This window comes from Stylophora pistillata, chromosome 5 (assembly GCF_964205215.1).
Source record: "Stylophora pistillata chromosome 5, jaStyPist1.2, whole genome shotgun sequence".
Lineage (NCBI taxonomy): Eukaryota > Metazoa > Cnidaria > Anthozoa > Scleractinia > Pocilloporidae > Stylophora > Stylophora pistillata.
Genome location: NC_142523.1, coordinates 35679620 through 35700511, shown reverse-complemented (window position 1 = coordinate 35700511; position 20892 = coordinate 35679620). Strand labels below are relative to the sequence as shown.

Sequence of the window (20892 nt, the reverse complement as noted above, 5' to 3'; positions counted from 1 at the left end):
TAAACGTGACATTAAAATGCATTTGCATCCGCGCTCACTTATCAACATTATCAATGTCAGGCTTGTGATCTTTGCTTCAGCACTATTCAGCAAGACGAGACAGTCCCCGTGGCTGAAACTTCATGATTAGAAGGGAAAATGTTTATCCGGTGAACACGCCTGTGAGATCAATTATTTTCTGTGAACCTCAATAAACAAAGAAGTAAGCAAGCTGTACTCCTGGCCATTGGGTAATCGGTCAACTAAAATAATGTTCTTTGAGAAAAATGGTAGGAAAAGGTCGAGAAAAGTATCTTAGTTACAATCGGTTAGAGGCATTAAGTTTAGAAAATAAAGATCTTTAGACACGATGAACACCATTTTACAATGACAACAAGAAGCAAGAGTTTTTAAAGAATTTAAATTTTTTTTTACAAAAAGGTCGTCGATGAATCATTTGAACGCGGAAAAAAACTTAAGATTTGCGGTCACCTGCACGCATATCCCGTGAAACTAAACATATGAAATGTCATATTTTTGTGAAAGAAAATGAACTCAAGGAGTTAAGCGATAATTTTGGGCCTGATCCATGGGAGCAAAGTTCATTCCCACAAAGGACAGGGTGAGATCGATCCTATTTTTAACGACAAGTATTTGCTTGAAACCTAGGAGGGGTGTAGCTCGGGGGAGTGATTTTGTTGATAATTACAAATCAGCTGATTTGAAATTACGAGCACGCGTGATTGATCCTCAGTGCCAAGTCACAAAGTTGAAAACTGCACAGTGTGTCAAGTTCCAACAATAATTTTCGACTTAGAAATCGGTAAGTTAACAATGCAAGACTTGCGTTCTAATGCCGCTATTTATTGTTCTTTCATACAAAACACTGTGGTTAAATAGACACTCCATAACAAATACAAACTAATAACCATGGTATGATTGGAACTTTTTCAGCTATCCTAACCAAATGCGAAGGAACATTAACTGTGTTCTTGTAAGCATATATTTATTAGTTGATGAAACCAAAAACATCTACAAACTAACCTTGTTCCTAAAAAAAGATTCGTCATGTTTAACCGTGAATTACTAAGCTTGTTCACTTTTTTTAAGGACAATTTTGTTTTGTCGTTCATCGTGTCGTTTTCTTGTTTCTAACTTCACAGACCTCACCATAACGTAGATGAAGATGAAAGAATGTAAGCTGAAAAAAACGGTGGGTTTTCCCTTTTTTTGCCCAAGTTTAACGATTTATCTAGTCTTCCCTACTTTTGAATCAGTTTGTAGCCGTACGAGTTAATAAATCATCTCAATACTAGGGTGAATAGCTACGAAAACAAATGGGATCTTCTTTACGGCAAACAATCTGATGAAGAGACATCAGTCACCGGTTGACAAGCACTAGTTGATGCAAGTGATTCTGTGACGTCATAAGTTCCACCTACTGCCGCCTGGCCCAGAACTTTGTCCAATCATTGTTTTGGATTTGCCGATCGCGGACACTGTAACTGCATATCCTACTGGCTGCATAAAAAGACTTCGTTCGATCTAGTGTAGAGCCGATTTAGGAAATAACAAAATAATGATCTTCCAACTACGATGCTGTACTGAAAACCAAAATAGAATCCACACATGCCCTCTCTGATCTAAGATACTTCGACTTAACGTTTAATCAAATCCAAAAAAAAGTTCCTGAAAGTTCTGTTTTTAGGCTCGTCACGCAACGCTCCTCTCCTCCTTGTGGGGAGGAACGTTGCGTGACGAGCCTAAAAACGGCTGCGAAGGAGACTAATTGACGGAGAGTCGTAAAACCAAAACAACTACGTAAGTACAAAGGCCGATCAGAAGAAAGGAAAGTTCCTTGGAGAGCCAATGAAAACTCAAAGAAAAACCAAGCAACCCTCCTAAAGCGCGGGAAAACGTGGGATGACCAAGTCATAATTGGCGTAAGCTATGAATCTGATTGGTTGAGGGAGTGGCGGAGTTTTCTGGACCAATCACAGAGAAGAGTAAAGGAAAACTAATGCATTCTGGGACTATTTTCGACACTCATTTGAAAAGTGCTCTTAAACTAAACAGCTCACAACACTCAGACCTCACTGCGAAGTGTAACATGTTCAGAAACATTCACTGATCATATTTCGCCTCAAACTGAAGGCAGACCATCGACCAAACCTGTACAAGGGGCTTCGAGTACCCCATGCGCAACTAAACCACCACCCGTGCCACCCACAGGATCTCCGCTGGTAGAATACACCGGCCTTCAGTTCAAGGATCTTTAAATCAGCTGAGACGTCCAGGCAGGCATCCCTGTCGGAAGGACGACTTGCTTCATACGACACAGTGATTGGAAGACTTCCACTTATCAGGCGCCCGTCACCATACACCCCGGCCCTTACAATCAATACTGATACAGATCCTTGCAAAGTGGCTGTTACTGATGCAGAAGGCGTTACCTGAAATGACAGTGTGTAAACTTGTAAAAGCTTATTTTTTACTAATTTAATTATCTATTTGTATGATTTCATGAACTCTTTAAAGTCCCTATGACACCTATTTTTTTATTATTTTACATCAAAATAGAATGACTCTAGCACGTGTTTTGGCAACATTAGCGGTATTTTACCGTTTTTTGAATTTCTTATCAAGCTCTATAATCTGTAGATAAAATGTCTGGCCGAGCAAAGGGGGACTGGGCGCCGTCACGTCACAGTAGTAACCATGTGTGCTTATCATGCAAACAAGTGGGCTTTGTGATTTGTAATTTCTCTGGCTATTTCGGTGATAGTTTCGTGTCATTATGTCCGATACTTCTTGTTGTTCTGACGAAAGTTTCTTGCTTCTTTGATAAACTTGGACTTACTAACATGACGTCACGAATATGTAGGTACCAGTACTCTTTAACGCGGCCAAAGAGATACGGAAAGCTTAAGTTCGCTACAATTTCGGACTTAAATCGCCTCGTAAACTAACAAAGACGCATCAGAATCAATCGCAAATCTTACCAGACACCCTCGACATGCTTCTATTTTTATAATTTAACGCTAAAAATAGGTGTCATGGGGACTTTAACTCTTTACCGTCTCGTACATCATCGTGGTTATTGCAGACAGAGACAGCGGTTTGTTATTCAAGTAATACTGAAGCCATTTCAATTTATTAGGACAACGGAACGGGCAAATTAGGCCACAATACTATACTAATATGTCAAAAATATGAACGGAAAGCAGAGGAAAACACGGCCGCAATGAACGATATATACTTCGATTTTTTCGGTTTTTTTTTAACTTGATTTTCTGAGCATTGATCTTTAAAAGACGTGGATCTTCTTTGTTGGTCATGAAGAGCACTTTTCGTTTGTGTTGTTTTCGTCTTTTGCTCACGACTTATTCAATCGGTACAGTGCTCAGAGTGTAGGATGAATGTCGAAAACCAAAACCCAAAATACTAGAAAATGAAATAATGTGAAATGATGAATCCCTTGTTCTATGGGTTAACATATATATTAGCATAATTGCTCTGATGATTATGGAGAAGCACGCGCTCTGATTGGTCCAGGAGGGCATCATCATATCTCGCTGGAATCACCTCGTGAAAGGTGATTCCAGCAGGAGCGCTAAAATCATAATGGCTACCTTGCGTTTTGTCAATGTTACTCCGGAAATGATGAATGTGATAAAGAAAATGCAAGAGCAAAAAGAGATGCTATTAAGTTTGGAACAACGCTTTTTAAAAGAATGATATGAAGTTTTTGCTGATTGAATTAAATAAACCTATCAAATTCTAGTGGAAACTGGCCCTTTATCCCGATACGAGTAATCAGAATAGTTCAAAACTTAAACGAATATTTACAACAGAATTCGAAAGCACCTAAGAAATATACTATCACAATTATTCAGGCTAAGTGAATATTGTTGAATAATCCCCTTGACTTCGTCTCGGAGATTATTTAGCAATATTCACTTCGCCTTAGGCGAATAATAGCTAAATATGAGCGGAAATTTTGCCCATCACTTGTATTGTTCCCGCCCCATCAGGGCTCGGAAATTCACTATGCAATTCGAAAAATTTCCGGACGAATTATGTTCCAAACCTTTTTTCAAGGTTTATATCTTAGGATAAGATGTGGAGAAGCTTAGAACACAAACACTTCTGCTCTCAGCTCAGAGATATGCTAAGTTCAGGAGGTGCTTCTCCATAATGGCAAACGAAAGCCATAATTTATCGTCGGAAGCTAATCCTTATAGTAAGAACGACACTCTTTTACCACTCCGTATTTTTTTGTTTTGCCAAGTCAGTAAAAAAAAGCCAGTGTCAGAACCAATGCGTTATACATCATGGTGTTTAAACGAGAAATACGACGTTGGAATAAAAAAAAAAAATCGTAATCGATGGTTTAACATGCAACACGTCCAGATATTTCAATAATTATTTACTTTATATGTTAACCATCGATTGAGATATATCTACTCACCTTTACGTTTAACGAGGAAGTTGAGAGTGAGCCTGGGTCCACCGAGATACTAACAGGTGTCGAAAGAATAAAATCCAGATCAAGACTGACGATCCCACGTATCGGAATACTGTAACCCTGAAAAAAGGAAACAAAATAGTAAATGGTATAAAATGTACATCAACTTTTTAAAACAATGAGGTTATTACTTGGGCTTTCTGCGGAAAAGCTCAAGTTTAAAACTCGGTCGCGGTCGTCGTCTATCTTCCAAAAAGGCACTTCCGGCGTTTCTGCGCACGCGTTGTTTATCAGGCTCCGACAGTTGCTCTGACGATCTAAACAACTTAACAGTCCTGTAACCGCCGATTTTTGGTAACTAGTTGTGTTAACAGGTAAAACCCAAATTGTTTTTTTTTTCAAACTTAAAGTCATTTCCCCTTAAAATGTGGTTTTTAATAGGACGGTATGAATATTTATCAAAAAATTTGCGTCTCAATTTTACTTTCTAATATTTGCGTTGTAAAGTGACGATCTTTGTTCTACAGAGTTTTCTCCTGGTTGCAATTGAAAACGAACCGCTTAGTCTTCAATCCTAAAACGATATTTAGTGACTGCAAGGTCTCACTTCGTGACATTGCTCCGAAAGCTCCCAAAGAGTCACCCGTTACTCGATTTTCTTGCTGCTCCGTTACTCGTTACTTATAGGGAAGCCCAAGTGAAGGCCACTGCAACCTCCTGTCTAAAATGGAATCCAATTTCAGTTTTAACCTTTGCTGTGATATTGATAACAGACAAATTATATATTGCTGTGAGTTAGCTCCTTAAGAAAACTTGCCGAAGTAACCTCAATATTTTAAATTCAAGCACTTACAGTTTCGATGATCCGTCCGTTTATCTTCTTCGTTTCTTTCTTAGTGGTGTCAATGGATTCTCGGAGAAGTGGTGTTGTTACACTGGCTCCCAACTGCAGGGTTAAATCCACTTCAGTCTTGTCAAGCTTCAGGTGGTATAACTTTTTAATTGATTCGATGCGAATAGTGGCTTTCACTTGTATATCTATGCCTATAACTTTTTTCTTAAAGAGTGTGAACGTTTTCTGTCGAGGAGCACTAAGCAATTCTTGAATAAGATTTTGTCTGCGACTTCGGTGTCTTGAGTTGTGCGACGCTGTCGTCAGGTTTATTTCTCGCTCATCTTTACCAGCAAAGGTGGTGTTCAGTGCGGTTAACTCAACCGAAGTCTCGTTCAGAGGAGCCTCTCTCTCGGAGGTTTGAAACCTAATTTTTTGGCTAGATTTTGGTGCAGTGAGTTTGATGAAATCACGAAAATCAACATAATATGCTAGTTCCTCGTCCTCAAGGTAGCTTCTCCGAGATTTCTCATCATTAAGAAGAGTAACCTTACTCCTGAAAGAAACGTTCATCATGTTGGCTGAGAATCCTTTCTTAAACTGAATTGGCTCTCCGAAATTTAATCGTTTAGTCAAGTGGACCTCACCTTTCGTTACTACGCCACTGCGCTTATTAAGAACGGACGAATCAGTATATGACATGTCCAAGTCAATGTCAGATGTCATATTGGTGACATCCGAACGATTGAATTTATTTTTAATCAAAAGTTCGTCATTTTCAGATGTGTCTGCTTCTCTGTGCATTTTCACAATACCGGGAAACATGGAATGATTTTCAGGTTTTGGCTCAGAATTTGGATCTGGTTTCTCTCCGTCTACAAGTTCGTAAAGGCTGCGCTCAACAGCTGGGAGAAGCTGAGTAAGTATGGCTCGGGCATAACCAGTTAGCTCTGCGTCGTACTTTTGGTTTCCGTATAGTTCAAAGGTCTCGTGTACTTTGGTGGATTTTGACGTCTCCTTCACCTCAGACCTATTGAAAACACATTTAGACCCAATGAAAGCACCTGAATGAGCAATTGGCATGATACTTTATAGAAGAAGTGACGAGCAGCAAAAGAAGTAGGAGGAAGGGACGGGTGAGTGGGGAACTTCACCGTAGAAAAGAATATAGCTACTTATCCTGCTAACCCCAGACGACTTAAAAGCCAACTTTTGGTAGAAATGAGAAACCAAAAGGAGTTCTTGTGAAAATTTCGGCCACTGTTCTCTAATTGAGCAAAAACCTGACGTCTTTGCGTGTCAGTAAGATCTGATACCTGAATCCAAAGGGCGATGTATAAAAGATGTATCAAAGGCTTAAAGAAATGAGAATCAGAAAAAGAATACTAATGTTAGACAGCATTCAATATCGCAATACGACCTACCGAGTGTCAGTGAAGATTCTTGTCTAGGGAAATTGTGGTGAACGTTTTTATGAATATAACTTCACCGGTCATCTGATGACAATTCACGTTTCCTAACCATATATCTTCTTTGGATTATATGCACCCCAGGGTCAACAAGCTTTCCCGTCCCGAGCAGATCGACTGATCTAGCCCAATAGCAGTGGGCTAGATCAGTCACATATGACAAAGAGAAACGAAATTGTAATCTTATTTTAGAGGTATGCAAGAACGAAAAAAGAGTCTGAGAGTGAAAACAATCGAAAAATAAAATTGAAAGTTGGGTACCGTTTGTCAATGAAAGAAAAAATGATTTTGAAGAAGAGATTTTAAATTGCTCATAGGCATTTCTGGGTTTAACAGTAACTTTCACCGGTTTTCCGACTAAATTGTCTCCATCCCCCAGCCCCAACCCCCCCCCCCTTACAATCGGTAAGAGAGCTAAATAGTCCTTGATATTTTTTCAAACTAAAATTTCGTGACTTATACAAACTGAATCACAATTATACATTATTACTCTTGAGCACTGGGTGGGTCTAGATGCCACCGTATTTCAAGACCATTCGGAAGTTGACACCACAAACCACCTGTCAGTAATTGTTCGTCTAGCTCTCCGGATTATGAAACTATTTTACTTGATGGCCCAGGCTAACCGAACGGTAAGTTGAATAGGTTTCTGGCTCATCTATGATATTTATGGGAAAAAAATCACTCTCAGGTAGATCTAATTGCTTTCTGGTAATCCCGACATGACTTAGCAGATATATTCTAAGGACTATCTTGTTGCCTACCTTGAAGTGTGCTCAACCTTCACCAAAAAATATAACGATCTTCCTTGGGTCACGTTACCAATTGTTTCCAAGTTTTCTCCTTCGGCAGTAATGCTGATGATCTTAAAAACGAACCAATACTCTTCTGAAGTCTTGTTTATCACGTGAAGTGCAACGATGGTTCTCAGTGTCCCTGCGGAAAAATGGTTGAACTAGTTTAAAATAGAGTAATTTGGCTGAAAAAAATCCTTGTTGAGCTTAATTCGACTCTGACTGCCTGTATTCCTGAGGGAGGAAGCAAGGCATCAAGCTTGGTGAATGTGGTGTATTGACTGCACGCTAGAATGTTCTTTGACGAAACGGTTTATTTGTTGAACTTCAAGTTTTTACAACCGTGCCGAGCTCCTCTCTCTCACTTACTCACTCGGAAAATTACATGATTGACAAGTAACAAAACGACAACCGGAAGTGGTCACTACATTCTTCCCACTTTGCATTATATATAAACTATACCGAAACTACAGCAAAACATAAAACCGACCCTGAGCATCTAGTGCAGGGTCAACAAACAGTAACATATGAAAACGTCCCTCATTGGGTCTCAAGAGGTATTAGACAAAGTCCTTGAGGTATGCAGGAGGTCGTCTGTGTCTCTGCGGGTTGCGACGAGGTCCACACCCAGCAGGTTTTGACAGAGAACTCTCCTTAGCTTCAGTAGGCAGAGCTGGGGGAGTTAGGCTGTCCTGCACAGGTCTACCAACTGTGACCTGGACGTCGGGCTCCAGCTTCTTGAAGAACGAAGAGTTTCGGGTGATGTTTTTTCCCCCGCCCTCGGCAGTGATCATCGTACCCTTGTGGTGAGTGATGACATACGGATGATAAGGTGTTCTGGAATTAATTCCGGAGGGGTCATACCTGACTAGAACTTTGTCTCCAGTCATGAGGTTGCTTGGCTTCACATATGCTTTCTGGTCAGCACAGCTCTTCATCTTCTCCTTAGCCAGCATTACTCGGTGTCGTATCGGTGCTGGGTCCTCCTCAGAACTGGGTCTGTCAGGAATCTTAACGCGCATGGGCCACCCGTGGCTGGTGGCTTGCCTATTGACGAGTGCGGTGTTGCTCTGTAGTTGCGAAGAATCTCGTGTAACTCTTCTTTTTAGGGACATTGCTTCACGTTTGCAGCTTCGATCGCCTTCTTAACCGTGCGCATAAATCGTTCAGCTTCTCCGTTGGCACGTGGCTATTTGGAGGTTATCTTTCGATGGTCGAATCCCATGTTCTTTCCAAAGGACTAGAACTCTCTTCCGTTGAACGGCGGGCCATTATCAGCGAGACGTGGTATGACGACTGGTGCAGATACTGACGGTATGACCTCTACAATAGGGTATCTGGAATAGTCGTCGTAGAAGGAAGAGTAAGTATCCTCCACCAGACAGTTCCCTAAAATCTGCACTAATCTGTTGCCATGGTCCCTCTGGCAGCGGTGACATGTTAAGGGGCTCGCATTTGGTTTCTGGGATCGATACTTGGCATGCAAGACAGGACTTCACTTTCTTCTCTACTGTGTCGTTGATACCTGGGAACCACACCTTCTCCCGAAGCAGTGACTTTGTTTTTGCAATGCTCTGATGACCCTCGTGTGCGAGATCAATTACTGTCTGTTGTAAGACTTTGGGGAAAATGATCCGTCTTCCTTTCAAGAGTACACTCGAGGAACTGCAAATGGTCAATTCTTCTTTTACCCGTTCAAGAGCTTTGTACGTGTTTTGGTTAATGTCGAGTCGCTTACACGGCTCAAACCAGTTGCAGGTACGCACAACATCAATGACAGCTAGAAGGATTGGGTCTTTCATAGTTGCCTGCGTCATGTCCTCTAACTTGAGTGCGTTGGGTTTGGTAGCGCGTGTGATGTAGTCCACGAACTCTTCTGCCACGCGTTGCTGTCGACTGCTGGAAAGCTTTGACTTCTCAGGGTGTCGGGACATATAGTCAGCCGGGTTTCCTTCTCCTTGTTCGTACACGACTGTCACTTGGTATGACTGTAAGCGAAGTGTCCACCTCTCGATGCGTGGTGGTGGTTTTGACCGGGGATTGTTGTATATCGTAAGTAACGGCTTATGATCTGTGATGACAGTTACCTGTTTGCCATAGACTTATAGGTGAAAATATTCACATCTCCATACGACAGTAAGAGCTTCACGCTCAGTCTGACTGTAGCGCTGTTCTACGGGAGTCAAGGATCTGCTTTCGTACGCAACCACGTGCTTGTCGCTAATGATGGGCTCACTGGTTTGAGCCAGGATAGCCCCAAGCCCAACGGGGTTTCCATCAACTCTGACTTCGGTGTTCCTGCTGGGGTCGAAGTAAGCGGTTACAGGTGCTTGCATAAGGGCGGTCTTGAGCTGCTGAAGGGCGCGATCTTGCCTTTGGTTCCACTCCCAAGGAATGTTGTTTTGGGTTAGCTCACGGAAGGGCTGTGTTAGCGTTGCGTAAGCAGGAATGAATCTGGAGCAGTTATTGGCCATACCAAGAAGACCGCGCACTTCTGCGACGTTAGTTGGTGGTGGGAGATTGGTTATCGCCTGGACCTTCTTTATATCAGCAGAGATGTCTTTACTAGAGAACACATAACCAAAGAACTCGAGGCGATGCTGTGAAAACTCGCATTTGTCGCGGTTTAGGGTTAGGCCCTTCTCCCGGAGGCGCTGAAAGGTTTCTCGGTCGCGGTCTTCCTGTGTCTTTCCGTGCACTAAGATATCATCACTCAGGTTGAGCGCTCCTTGTATGTCGCTCAAGGTTTCGCGGCTGGCATTTTGGAATATTTCGGCTGCACAGACGATTCCGAAGTTTAGGCGCGTATACCGCCTCATTCCGACGTGGGTGCTAAACGTTGTGATGAATCTAGATTCTGGGGCGAGTTCTAGTTGATTGTAGCCTTGATTCAAGTCAAGCTTACTGAAAACTGTGGCTCCGTTCAACTCAGCGATGATTTCTTTGATCGTTGGTTTGATGTGTCGTTCACGTTGGATCGCACTATTTGCCTGTCTCATGTCAACGCACATTCTGATTTTTCCAGGCTGCTTGGGCTTGGGTGCTACAACAACGGGTGAAACCCATGGGGTCGGTCCATCCACGCGCTCCATAACGCCGTGCTGCTCGTCTCTTTCTAGCTGCTCTTCGAGTTGCTTCCGGCCATGAAGTACACGTCGGTGAGATTGTGCTGATGGCTTGACGCTGTCGTCGATCTGCAGATGTATTTGGTAATCTTTCAGCTTTCCAAGGCCTTTCAACAAATCGTCATACTCCTGTACCAGCTGATTGATCTCTGGTCTGGATTTAGACACCAGTGGACTTGTGATCGATATGAGCCCAAAGTTCTGCGAGGCTTGCCAGCTCAGAGGGGATCCTCCTGCTCCTTCGGCGACGTAAATAGTCTCCTGAGATATGGTCTCGTTTTCAGTTGTTACGGTTACTTTAAACTTCCCGAACATACTCAGAGGCGTTTTGGACTTGTAGGGGTATACTCGAGTCGTGGTGTCGCTCAGGCGTGGTCGATCCTGAAGTGAACTGAGGTCCTTCTCGTCTAGGATGGTGATACCAGATCCTGAATCGGCCATCAGAGTCAGCCAGGTGCCAATGATCTTGACCTTGAACTACGGCTGCTTAATGTTCTTCCCGTTAACACTGTGGATGCTTAGATGAAGGTGTTTTCGTCATCGCTGTCACTGGATTCATCCAAGTGCTCGTCGAGTGTGCTGACTGTTACCCGTGACTCTCGATTGTGAGATATTGCCTTTGGTTTGCTGCTACAGACTGATTCGAAATGTCCCAGCTTGCCGCAACTTCGGCACTCTTTCTGATAGGCCGAACAACATCGCATGCCGCCATCATGTGGGTAAGCGCCACCGCAGTATCGGCTTGTTGTTGTTCCTGAGTGTAATCGGGAAAATCCGTGTCCCGGGCGTTCCTTCTTGTCGCGGGGGGGTCTACTCTAAGACTTTCGCCGAGTTACTTCACGGTGTTTATCGTGTTTGTTTACTTCTGCTTTTGGGTTTTCCAATTATTTGACTTGTGTTTCGGCAAGCTCCAGGGTTTTGCCGTAATCGAGGAGTGCATGTAGGGTAATTCCAGGATCACTGAGAGCTTTTCGGCGCAGCTTGGACGATGAACACAGTTGAATAATCTGGCTTTTTATTTCTCGGTCGGCATCAGCGAATTCGCAGGTTTGTGATAGGTGTTTCAGCCTGGTTTAATAGATCATGAGGTCTTCTCCTGGGTGTTGTTTTGCCTGCATGAACTTGTATTTTTCATAGGCCACATTAGTCTTCGGCGTGAAGTGGTTTATGAGAGCCGTGATTGTTTTCTCGAGCGGGTCTTCGTACGTACATACATACATACATACATACGTACGTACGTACGTACGTACATACATACATACATACTTTAGTTGACCACTCCTCATGGGGGCTTTTCAGGGCCAATTCCCACCCCAGGGGAGGACATCCACGACACTTTAATCTCGTGCGTACGAAATTAACGTCTCCTACCCCTAACCCTGCAGGAGACGGGGCCTACGGTTTATTCATCCTTATCCGAGAAGACTAGAATGTCTATCCATTTCTTGATTATAGAAAGGTAGCAACGTCTGCTCCTGCAACGGCGTCGGGCAGCGTTTCAACAATATCGTTGACCTCTTCGCCTGCATAGTGTAACAGAAGAGCCTGCTGTCGCTTCTTGTTGGTCACATTCAACGCTACAATAAGGTTGCGGAACCGTGCGATGTACTTTTACCACCGAGTGGCAAGTGTTCCTTGATTTTGAGAAAGGTCGAATGAGGGAAACGGTGGTAGGGTGCTCATGGCTGTGTAAGCTGTCGGCTTGACTCGGGTTGCGTTGATTCTGTGTTCCTATCCACTAGAGTGGACTTTCGTTTTTATTACTCGTCGCCAGTGTAGTATATTGACTGCACGCTAAAATGTTATTCCACGAAGCGGTTTATTTGTTGTACTCCAAGTTTTTACAACGTGCCGAGCTCCTCTCTCTCTCACTTACTCACTCAGAAAATTACATGATTGACAGGTAACAAACGACAACCGGAGGTGGTCATTACAATAAATATGCAACTTTAATATCATAACAACAAGTTCATTCTTTGACAGCCGAATTCTGTGCCTCGATAGTACTGGGCCTTTTTCGCTGTCCCATTCTCGAGCCCAGTGCCTGTTTGGTCTCTCCAACATAGGTTTCCCTGCAGTTCTCATCACCACACTTTATCCCATGAACCACATATGCCTCTTAACTTTGTGGGCTTATCCTTTACCTTTACTAACTTTTGCCTTAGGGTGTTATATGGCTTGAACGTGGTGGTGAAACCGAAAGATTTAAAGACCGACTTCATAGCATCAGAAACATCGGTCACATAAGGGACAGTTATCTGAAAGTTCCACGATCCACTCGGTCCAGACAGACCTTTTATCATATTGTCAACTGGATGACTGATACAATTCATAGCCATAGTTTCAGTCATAGTGAAGGAAGTAAAATAAAGAGAAGTGTTATGATTCAAAACTTGAAATTTTACTTGAAATTTACTCGTTAAATAAAGCATTAACAATTGTCTTGTTGAAAGAAAAACTTTTCATGGATTACGAGGTACAAAATCGGAGGTTCTAGTGCCTTTGGTGGGAGTCTCGATTTAAAAGACACCAAAAGGCCATTCCAAATTTGCAGCCCAGTTCTAAGAGAACACGTCGAGATATCAGATGGCGAGAAGTGAACCCCTAGGACTCAATGAAAACCATGGATACCTTTCATAAACAACATCTACGGCACAGCTCTATGTTAAGAGTCAAGAATAAAACGATTTATTATGAGAAATAACATGAAATGGGAACATTAAATGCGAATTGTTAAGTTAAAGAGGAACCAACTGTCTTTATGTCACCGCCAGAAGTAGATAATAGAAATCAGACTAAACTGTGAATCAACCGGCTATAATGGAATAATAAACAACTTTTCACTGAGTTTGAGGTGGCTATTGGTGGAAATTTGAGTGCCTTTCAATCCTCCAAACTGTCTCACAGACTGTCATATCAAAAACTAGAAAGAGAAAAGTTACCTTCCCAAATCTCGACTAAGAAGAAATGGACAGTACTTTCCAAGAAACTTTGAAGCTAAATTGGGCAGCGTTACGAATGATCAGCTGGTGCTGAACAAATTAGATTTCTGACTGAAGTAACCTGACCATATGGCAGTATGAACAAAACTTACCGAAGTGGCTTGACCGTAAAATAATTCACCTCACAGCTAAACTGGATTATTATGCAAAAGGAGTGCACTTAGTCTGTTGAAGAGTCTGTTTCGTCAACAGTCGATAGTAAATTGATATGTCAAACGCCGAGGTGAATTCAGAATTCAGCTCAGCTATTGTACATGTGTACGGATATGCTGGATTTAGCGTGTTAACGATTGATTGGGTAAAAACAATTCGTCGAGGCCGCATTAGATACAACGCCTCGAGGGCGGGATAGACCACACACGGAAAAGAGACAGAAACAGAAGACTTAGAATGATCGCAAGACTATATAAATCCTGCATTCTTTATGTTTGCATGACCCGACTGATTTTTGCGCAAATTTGACTTCTTTACCAAAAATTTGATTTGTATCCGACAAGATTCCATTCATTTAAGAGCAGCTATGACATTTTTAAATGATTTTCATTTTAATTGCCTCCTTGTAATGTTTTATGAAAGTATTTCCACTAATCTAATCTTGTGAACGGCAAAATGTGTCTGAAACCTAACAAAATGCATACTTGCCTAATCTCAGCTCAAACATAACATTTTTTCGAAAAATGAATGGCAGTTCAAGAGAATACCTAATGTTTAATTAGTAGCGAGATCAAATACCTCTCTGAAGCTCTCCACTCCGTACTTCGAGGACTTGCTCGACTCGATACACCAGAGCTTCACCGGGTTCCAAGTTAACTTCCACTAAGCGCTCCGCAGTAAACTGCTTTTTTCGAGTCAACAAAGTTGCTGTTAGAATGGTGCCACAAACCACGAGAGAGATAACGGCAACGATAGCGGTGATCCGCCGAATGCTCCATTTTCTTGAAGCAGGTTTCACTCCTTCAGAACTATCTTTGACATGAACGTTGACTTCATCCTGATGGTCCTCCTTTTTCTCTGGTAAACCATCCATGATCTAGGAAGCTGTGGGACTACTGAAGGTTCAGTGTATTGCAAGGCCCTTGAAATTGAAGAGGAAATATCATGTTTTGTCGATAATCTCTACTAGCACTTTTTTCAAAAGTAAACTTAATTAAGCTCTTAGTTTGTTTGTCCAGTCCTAGGTCGCGCCTTTAGATAAACAAGCTGTTCGCGTCATACAAGAACGTAGGAAATCGCAGAATGCTCTATACTTACTTCATTGAGGATTTCGAAACTATTGAGAGCAGACGTCGATATTTAAGCCCGAAAAATGACGAAGTGCTTCTTTAAAGAGAATAAGACAAAGTGAAACCAATTAGTGATAACTTTTACGCTCACAACGTGTTCTCGAGGTTCAGTGATCTGGTGCCGAAATTACTGCGCGGGAACGAGGCTACGTCTACCACGACTATGTTCTTGTTTTTCTGTTCCTTGAGGTTTCTTTTGTAAGAATATGCAAATATATTTGCTTTCTTATCTTGGCTCATTTAACCGTAATCAGTCAAGGATTAAGTATTCTACATTGTTCGCTTGTTAATCTCTTCGTTTGAAACGAATTGTACCTGCTACACATAACTTTCATGTGAGTGAATTAAAGTTTACTTAACGTTGTCAAAGTTTTAAAAACCTTTTAGTGAGGTTGTAATACTTCATCTGCGATAAAGAATATGGGCTGCTTTCTGTAGTCAACAAACACTCGATGAATTGAAAAACGAAAGTTAATCTGGCTTTGTCGCAACGCAAATTAATTACGTCTCTAAATAACAGCACCCTGCGGGTACTATGCAAATTTTTGGACTGAAAACTATTAAATTGGCTTTGTTGTGATTTTTCGTCCATAATCTGGCGCTGCAAAATGACATTTTTGATGTACGTTGACCCATTAATCAAAATTATCTTTCTAACTTCTTTCGCTCTACATAAGTGTGAAAATCTCGTGGTTAACTTGAGAAGAGGCTTAAATATCGAAATTTACAAGCAAGGCACTTCCAGAGATTTTAAATAAAATGAGGCCGTAAGTACTTATAATGCGTTGATCAAATGTCATACCGACGGGTGGACGTTCTGATTGTTTTTGTTTTGCTGAAAAAGTAATGAAGACAGGTTTCTGGGTTACGTCAATTAAGAGAAAGTGATTTATTTTCTCTTGGTTACGTTTCGTTGCACTCATCCAAAATATTTGATCCTTGAAGAAAAGTCAACTCCAATGACAGGAAGACTTCAACTGAAAACAGAGATTGTAAAGACCTTTTTCAGCTTGAGCCAAGGAATCCATGTGAAATAATAAGCAACCTGCTTTGAAGTATTGATATTTATTGTCCTACTAAACATAGGTGTTCTTTCGAACAAAGGGGGTGTGTTTCTAAAGAAACTGTGGTGCTGCGTCGGTGGGGGCAATAGGGTATTTTGGTTATATCAGCTAATAAGTTGAAATTGTAAATTTGCCACCGTAAAGAGTTAAAAAGCTGACTTTTCGCTCGTAAGCCCTTCGTCAGAGCGAATGGAGAAATTGTAGGTTGCGTGTGGGTTTATATGCAGAAAGTGGAGCTACGCCATTGGTGGGAACATAGTGACGAGAAAAACACGAATAATTTAGCAGAATGAAAAGCATTTGTTGATAACTGTGGGGTTAAGAGTGCCGATTTGAAAGATAAACTTTTCTTCAAGAGTTTTGCGGCTTTCCGAGCCACCTAAATGTAAGGAAAGACTGCAGATTGTCATATGCTGCTTAGAATGATTAGGCAGATTTAAGTGTCTTGCGACTGGTTTTGATGCGTCCTTGTCATTCCTTTCTACGTCGCGAAGGCGTTCTCGGAGTCGGTCAAATAATCGTCTTCCTGTTTTGCGGATGTATATCTTTTTGCAATAGGTGCAAGTTATGTGATAGATGAAGTTCGGCGTTGTGAATGAAAGGACTAGTTTTGCATCGCGCGCGAGCGCATTTAAAATTGTCGAGTTGGTCACTAGTTTGGAACGAACTTCTAACAAGAAAATTGTCTATGTTTTTGTCGCGTTTAAATGAGATGAGTGGTGGTTGCGAAAAGATAGTACCAGTCTCTGGATCGTTTTGAAGTAATTAAAAGTTTTGAAGAATAATGGATTTAACTGCGTGGTTGTGGGGGTGAAATGTGAGAGTGAATAGAATGCGGTCAGAGTTTCCCTTCTGTGACGTTTGTAGTGTTGACTATCGATCAACAAGTTGGGCGCAGTGGTGACCCTCTTGAACGACAGAAAGAGGGTAACCACGTTTTTCAAAAAACTGGCACATTGACTCTGATTTGTAGAAAAAATCAGATTCATCACTACATAAACGACGAAGTTTAAGAAACTGTGAAAATAGAAAAGAATTCTTGACATGAGAAGACGAATACAACAATGAATGAAGATGAATACAAGGTGTTCTTTCGTTGAGTTGAGTTGATATACTCAGAATATCAAGTAAGGAAATTACATAGCGAATCAAAATAACATCTTTAACATTTTCATTGATTTTTTTATAGGGATTTGTGTTAAGGAAGATGGAAGAAATCACGGTATGATTTCATCTTGTTACGGTCTCGTGAAGCTCCTTCTCCTTCAATTCTAGGAAGTACTTCTCGTTGAAAAAGAGTTGTATCTGCTACTCATAACTTTCATGCAAGTGAAATTAAGTAAGATACCTACTGCTGCCAAGTTTTGGAAACTTTTCGCGTGGTAGTGATTTATCATCCGCGATAAAGAATACTGGCTGCTTTCTGTAGTGAACAAAACCCTCGATGAACTCGAAAGCGAACACTTATCAAAACTCAAACAGTGTCCTGTGGTGTGCCCGAAGGGTCAGTGCTTGGACCACTTTTATTCTTAATTTATGTAAATCATATTCATAATTGTTCAAAGCTTTTAGATTTCCATTTTTTTGCAGATGATGCAAATTTATTCTTTCAACATAGGGACATAAAGATACTTGAAAGCATGATTAATTCTGAACTTGAGAAAGTTTATACCTGGTTATGTGCAAATAAGCTTTCATTAAATATTGATAAGTCAAATTTTGTTATTTCCGTCCAATTCAAAGAAAATTTTCCCAAACAGGTAATGTTATCTATAAACAATAAGAAAACATGACTACTATGGTATCAGAGGTGTTGTTAAATTTTACCCAGGTAACTTCCATAAGATACCTTGGAGTTTACATAGATTATAATATTAGTTAGAAGACGCACATTACTAATACTTCTAAAAAAGTCAAGAGAAGTATAGGCATTCTGTCCAAGCTCCGTTATTTCTTAAGTACTAAAACACTACTTAGCCTGTACTATGCTTTAGTTGAGCCTTTTTTAAACTACTGCATATTTGTTTGGGGTAATACCTATCAGACAGCTTTGCAACCTTTCTTGATATTACAGAAGAGAGCCTTCAGAATAATTACTTTCTCTAGTTATAACGAACATTCAAGTCCTTTATACAAAGATCTAAATGTTGTGAAGCTGTTTGACATTATTACCTTTCAACTTGCAGTATTTATGTATAAGTTTCACAAGAAACTCTTACCTCCAGTATGACCCTTATTTCAATTCTGTTAGAGTGTTACATAATTATAATACCAGAGTATCTAGCAAAATGACTCATACTATTCCAAATGCCAGAACAAATTATGGAATCTTCAACATAAGATTTCAGGGTGCTAAAGTCCGGAATGGTACATGTGAAGACGTAAAGCTTCTTCCTCTGAAACGTTTTAAGAAAAGCTTTAAGCTAATTCTTCTTGATAAATATTAATAATTTTTCTGGCTTTCCATTTGTTTTCTACTCTGATTTTCCTTGCTTCCTTGACCTTGTTTTGTATGATGAATGAGTGTGTGTGTGTGTGTGCGTGTGTGTGTGTGTGTTGTGTGTGTTGTATCTGACCCAAATAATTACATTACATAAATCACCTAAGTATAGCTGCCCTTTTTTTCTAGCCCCTAAGGTTATTTGGGGCAGCTAGTACTCCTTTATATTCTTGTCAATTTATCATTATTTTTACCAGTATTTTTATGTTGGGTACAAATAAAGTTGTTGTTGTTGTTGTTGTCTGCATATATGGATAATAACAAAGCGCAAAACTGACACGATAACCGCGGATTAGATTAGCTTTATATCAGCGCGGATGAAAAATCTGAATAATATTGCAAAGGGACCGACACTAACTTGAAAAGCCCTAGCAAGTCACGTATCGTTGAAATATTTTTTTGCTACAGTTCTCTTCGTTAACTCAATAGGACTTGAAACAAACACGCTTGTGATCAGTCAAGGATTACAATTGAGGCGAATCATAAGCAGTTACAAAATTTGAAAAGGGAGTGGGGACGGGATTACAGTACAATACAATAACCTTTATTTAACGAAAGTGACGTAATTAACCCAGTGAGTTATCTAAACTTACGGCATTCGCAGCTGTACAAATTACATATATGAAATAATAATAATGACTAATCAGCAATACGATTTGATACTAGAGAAACTAAAACTAGACAATTGTATGCTTTAATTTCTTAAGATCAGTGTCAAGGTATTTAAAAAGGGTGTCAAGGTATTTAGGCAAATTTATGTGCGCTGTTCAGAATTAGACGGCGGGAAAGGAACTTGAAGATTCAAAGCGCAAGCTCTGGTGTGCAAACTAGTTGAACGAACAGAAGACAAGAAATTGACATTTTATGTTATTATTGGCAAAGAAAGTATAGTTTTCCCAGTCTATTCAAGCTCGTTTCAGAATTATTTTCCAAATAGCCATTAGAGTTCATTCGATAAGTTGATACACACAGCAAATCTTGTCATAAAACCGAAAATTTTCATGAAACAATATTTCAAATACGGGGCTAGAAAGCGTGGTGAAACTTCACCTTTGTTGCTGAACTGGTCGATCTTTCGTCTCTTTGAAACGGGAGATGACAAAACGCGGAGCCCTACTCCATGGAGTACCTGGATGGAGTAGCCCTAAAAATCATGTATTAGTCAAATGAAATACATTATGAACAAGGTGAATCGTTTAGATGTACATATCCTGATATATTTTGAGCTTGTCAGCTCTCCGATTGTTGCAGTTCGATGTAGTACACGAGTTGACCGCCATCTTGAAATTAACTTAAACTGCTGACCACTTCCAACGGAAAGCTTTAATGTTGCTAGCATCCATGAACGTTATCGTTAATAGGCCGCTACCACCTATTTTCATATGATCTTCAAGAGGCCAAAAGGAGGGACAACCTTCATTCTGAAACTGGTTTTACATCTTCCAAAATACCTGTTTATGTGTGGCGTCTGTAAGAAGTGTGGCGCTCCATCTAGTAACACATGGCCTCATGGGTTTCTTAAATGTGCGAAACGATGAGGATACAAGCTTACATTTGTAGGTTGAGACTTGAAATGGTAATCCCTATCTTTAAACTGAGCTTCTCCACACCCATCTATCTGTAGCGCAATAAAATTGAGGTGTGTAAACAAACCAAAAAAAACAGTGACGGGTCGGCGAATAAATCCGACTGGGGTTGTTGATCTTGCAAATGCAGTAAGCTTAAATATTTTACCTCGTGCAGAAATCGAAACAGTGGGTTTTGTTCATCACATGGAGTTGTTTGTCTTCTCGTCAAAGGACTCATTACACAGCGGTAAAACCAAAATGGAGGAACCAGTAAGACTGAGAGCCTTAGTCACTGTCCCCAAAAAACTGGATTGTATCGAACTGTGACATTCGGAGAGCTGGTAAGCTCAATATATTTTAGGATATGTACATCTAAACGATTCACCATGTTCATATAATATTTTATTTGACCAATACATGACATTTTGAGGTACTCCATTAAGGCACTCCATAAGGTACTCCATGGAGTATGGCTCCGCGTTTTGTCATCTCCCTTTTCAAACCGTCGGCTAATCTATCAAAGCGAGCGCCGCATTCATCTTAGAATGAAAAGTTCTCTGGCCTAATTTGAACTAATCTAAAACTCGCTTGAAAGGAGTTGTAGTTTTATTATCCCTAAGTGTAACTGAAATAAAGCAAACTTACCGTTGTTAAACTTTCAGACACCTCTTAGCAAGCCAGTGCCCTCCGTGATCAAAAAAGCGCTTGAGAAAAGCTCGAAAGCGAAAGCACACCTGGCTTCGACAGCAAACATGCATGTTTGCTGTCGAAGCACGTTGCCATGACAGCATTTTTTTCTGGTCTAAAC

General features: G+C 40.8%; 1 protein-coding gene across 4 annotated transcripts; it reads right to left on the bottom strand.

Annotated features, from left to right (window-relative positions):
- Window positions 1–821: 821 nt before the first annotated feature.
- LOC148731677 (uncharacterized) lies at window positions 822–20880 on the bottom strand. Of its 4 annotated transcripts, none has more exons than XM_088760192.1 (6): window positions 20730–20880; window positions 14402–14744; window positions 7513–7684; window positions 5301–6309; window positions 4451–4567; window positions 822–2432 (listed from the first exon to the last, which is right to left on the bottom strand). In XM_088760192.1, exons 2-6 carry the CDS (start codon window positions 14694–14696, stop codon window positions 2094–2096), a joined length of 1932 nt encoding a protein of 643 aa, XP_088616318.1. In that variant the 5' UTR covers window positions 14697–14744; window positions 20730–20880; the 3' UTR covers window positions 822–2093. The 4 variants fall into 4 exon arrangements, with proteins under 4 accessions (XP_088616318.1, XP_088616320.1, XP_088616319.1 ...); XM_088760194.1 differs by lacking the exon at window positions 20730–20880 and adding an exon at window positions 17365–19542; XM_088760193.1 differs by lacking the exon at window positions 20730–20880 and adding an exon at window positions 17369–19542.
- Between the last annotated feature and the right edge of the window lie 12 nt (window positions 20881–20892).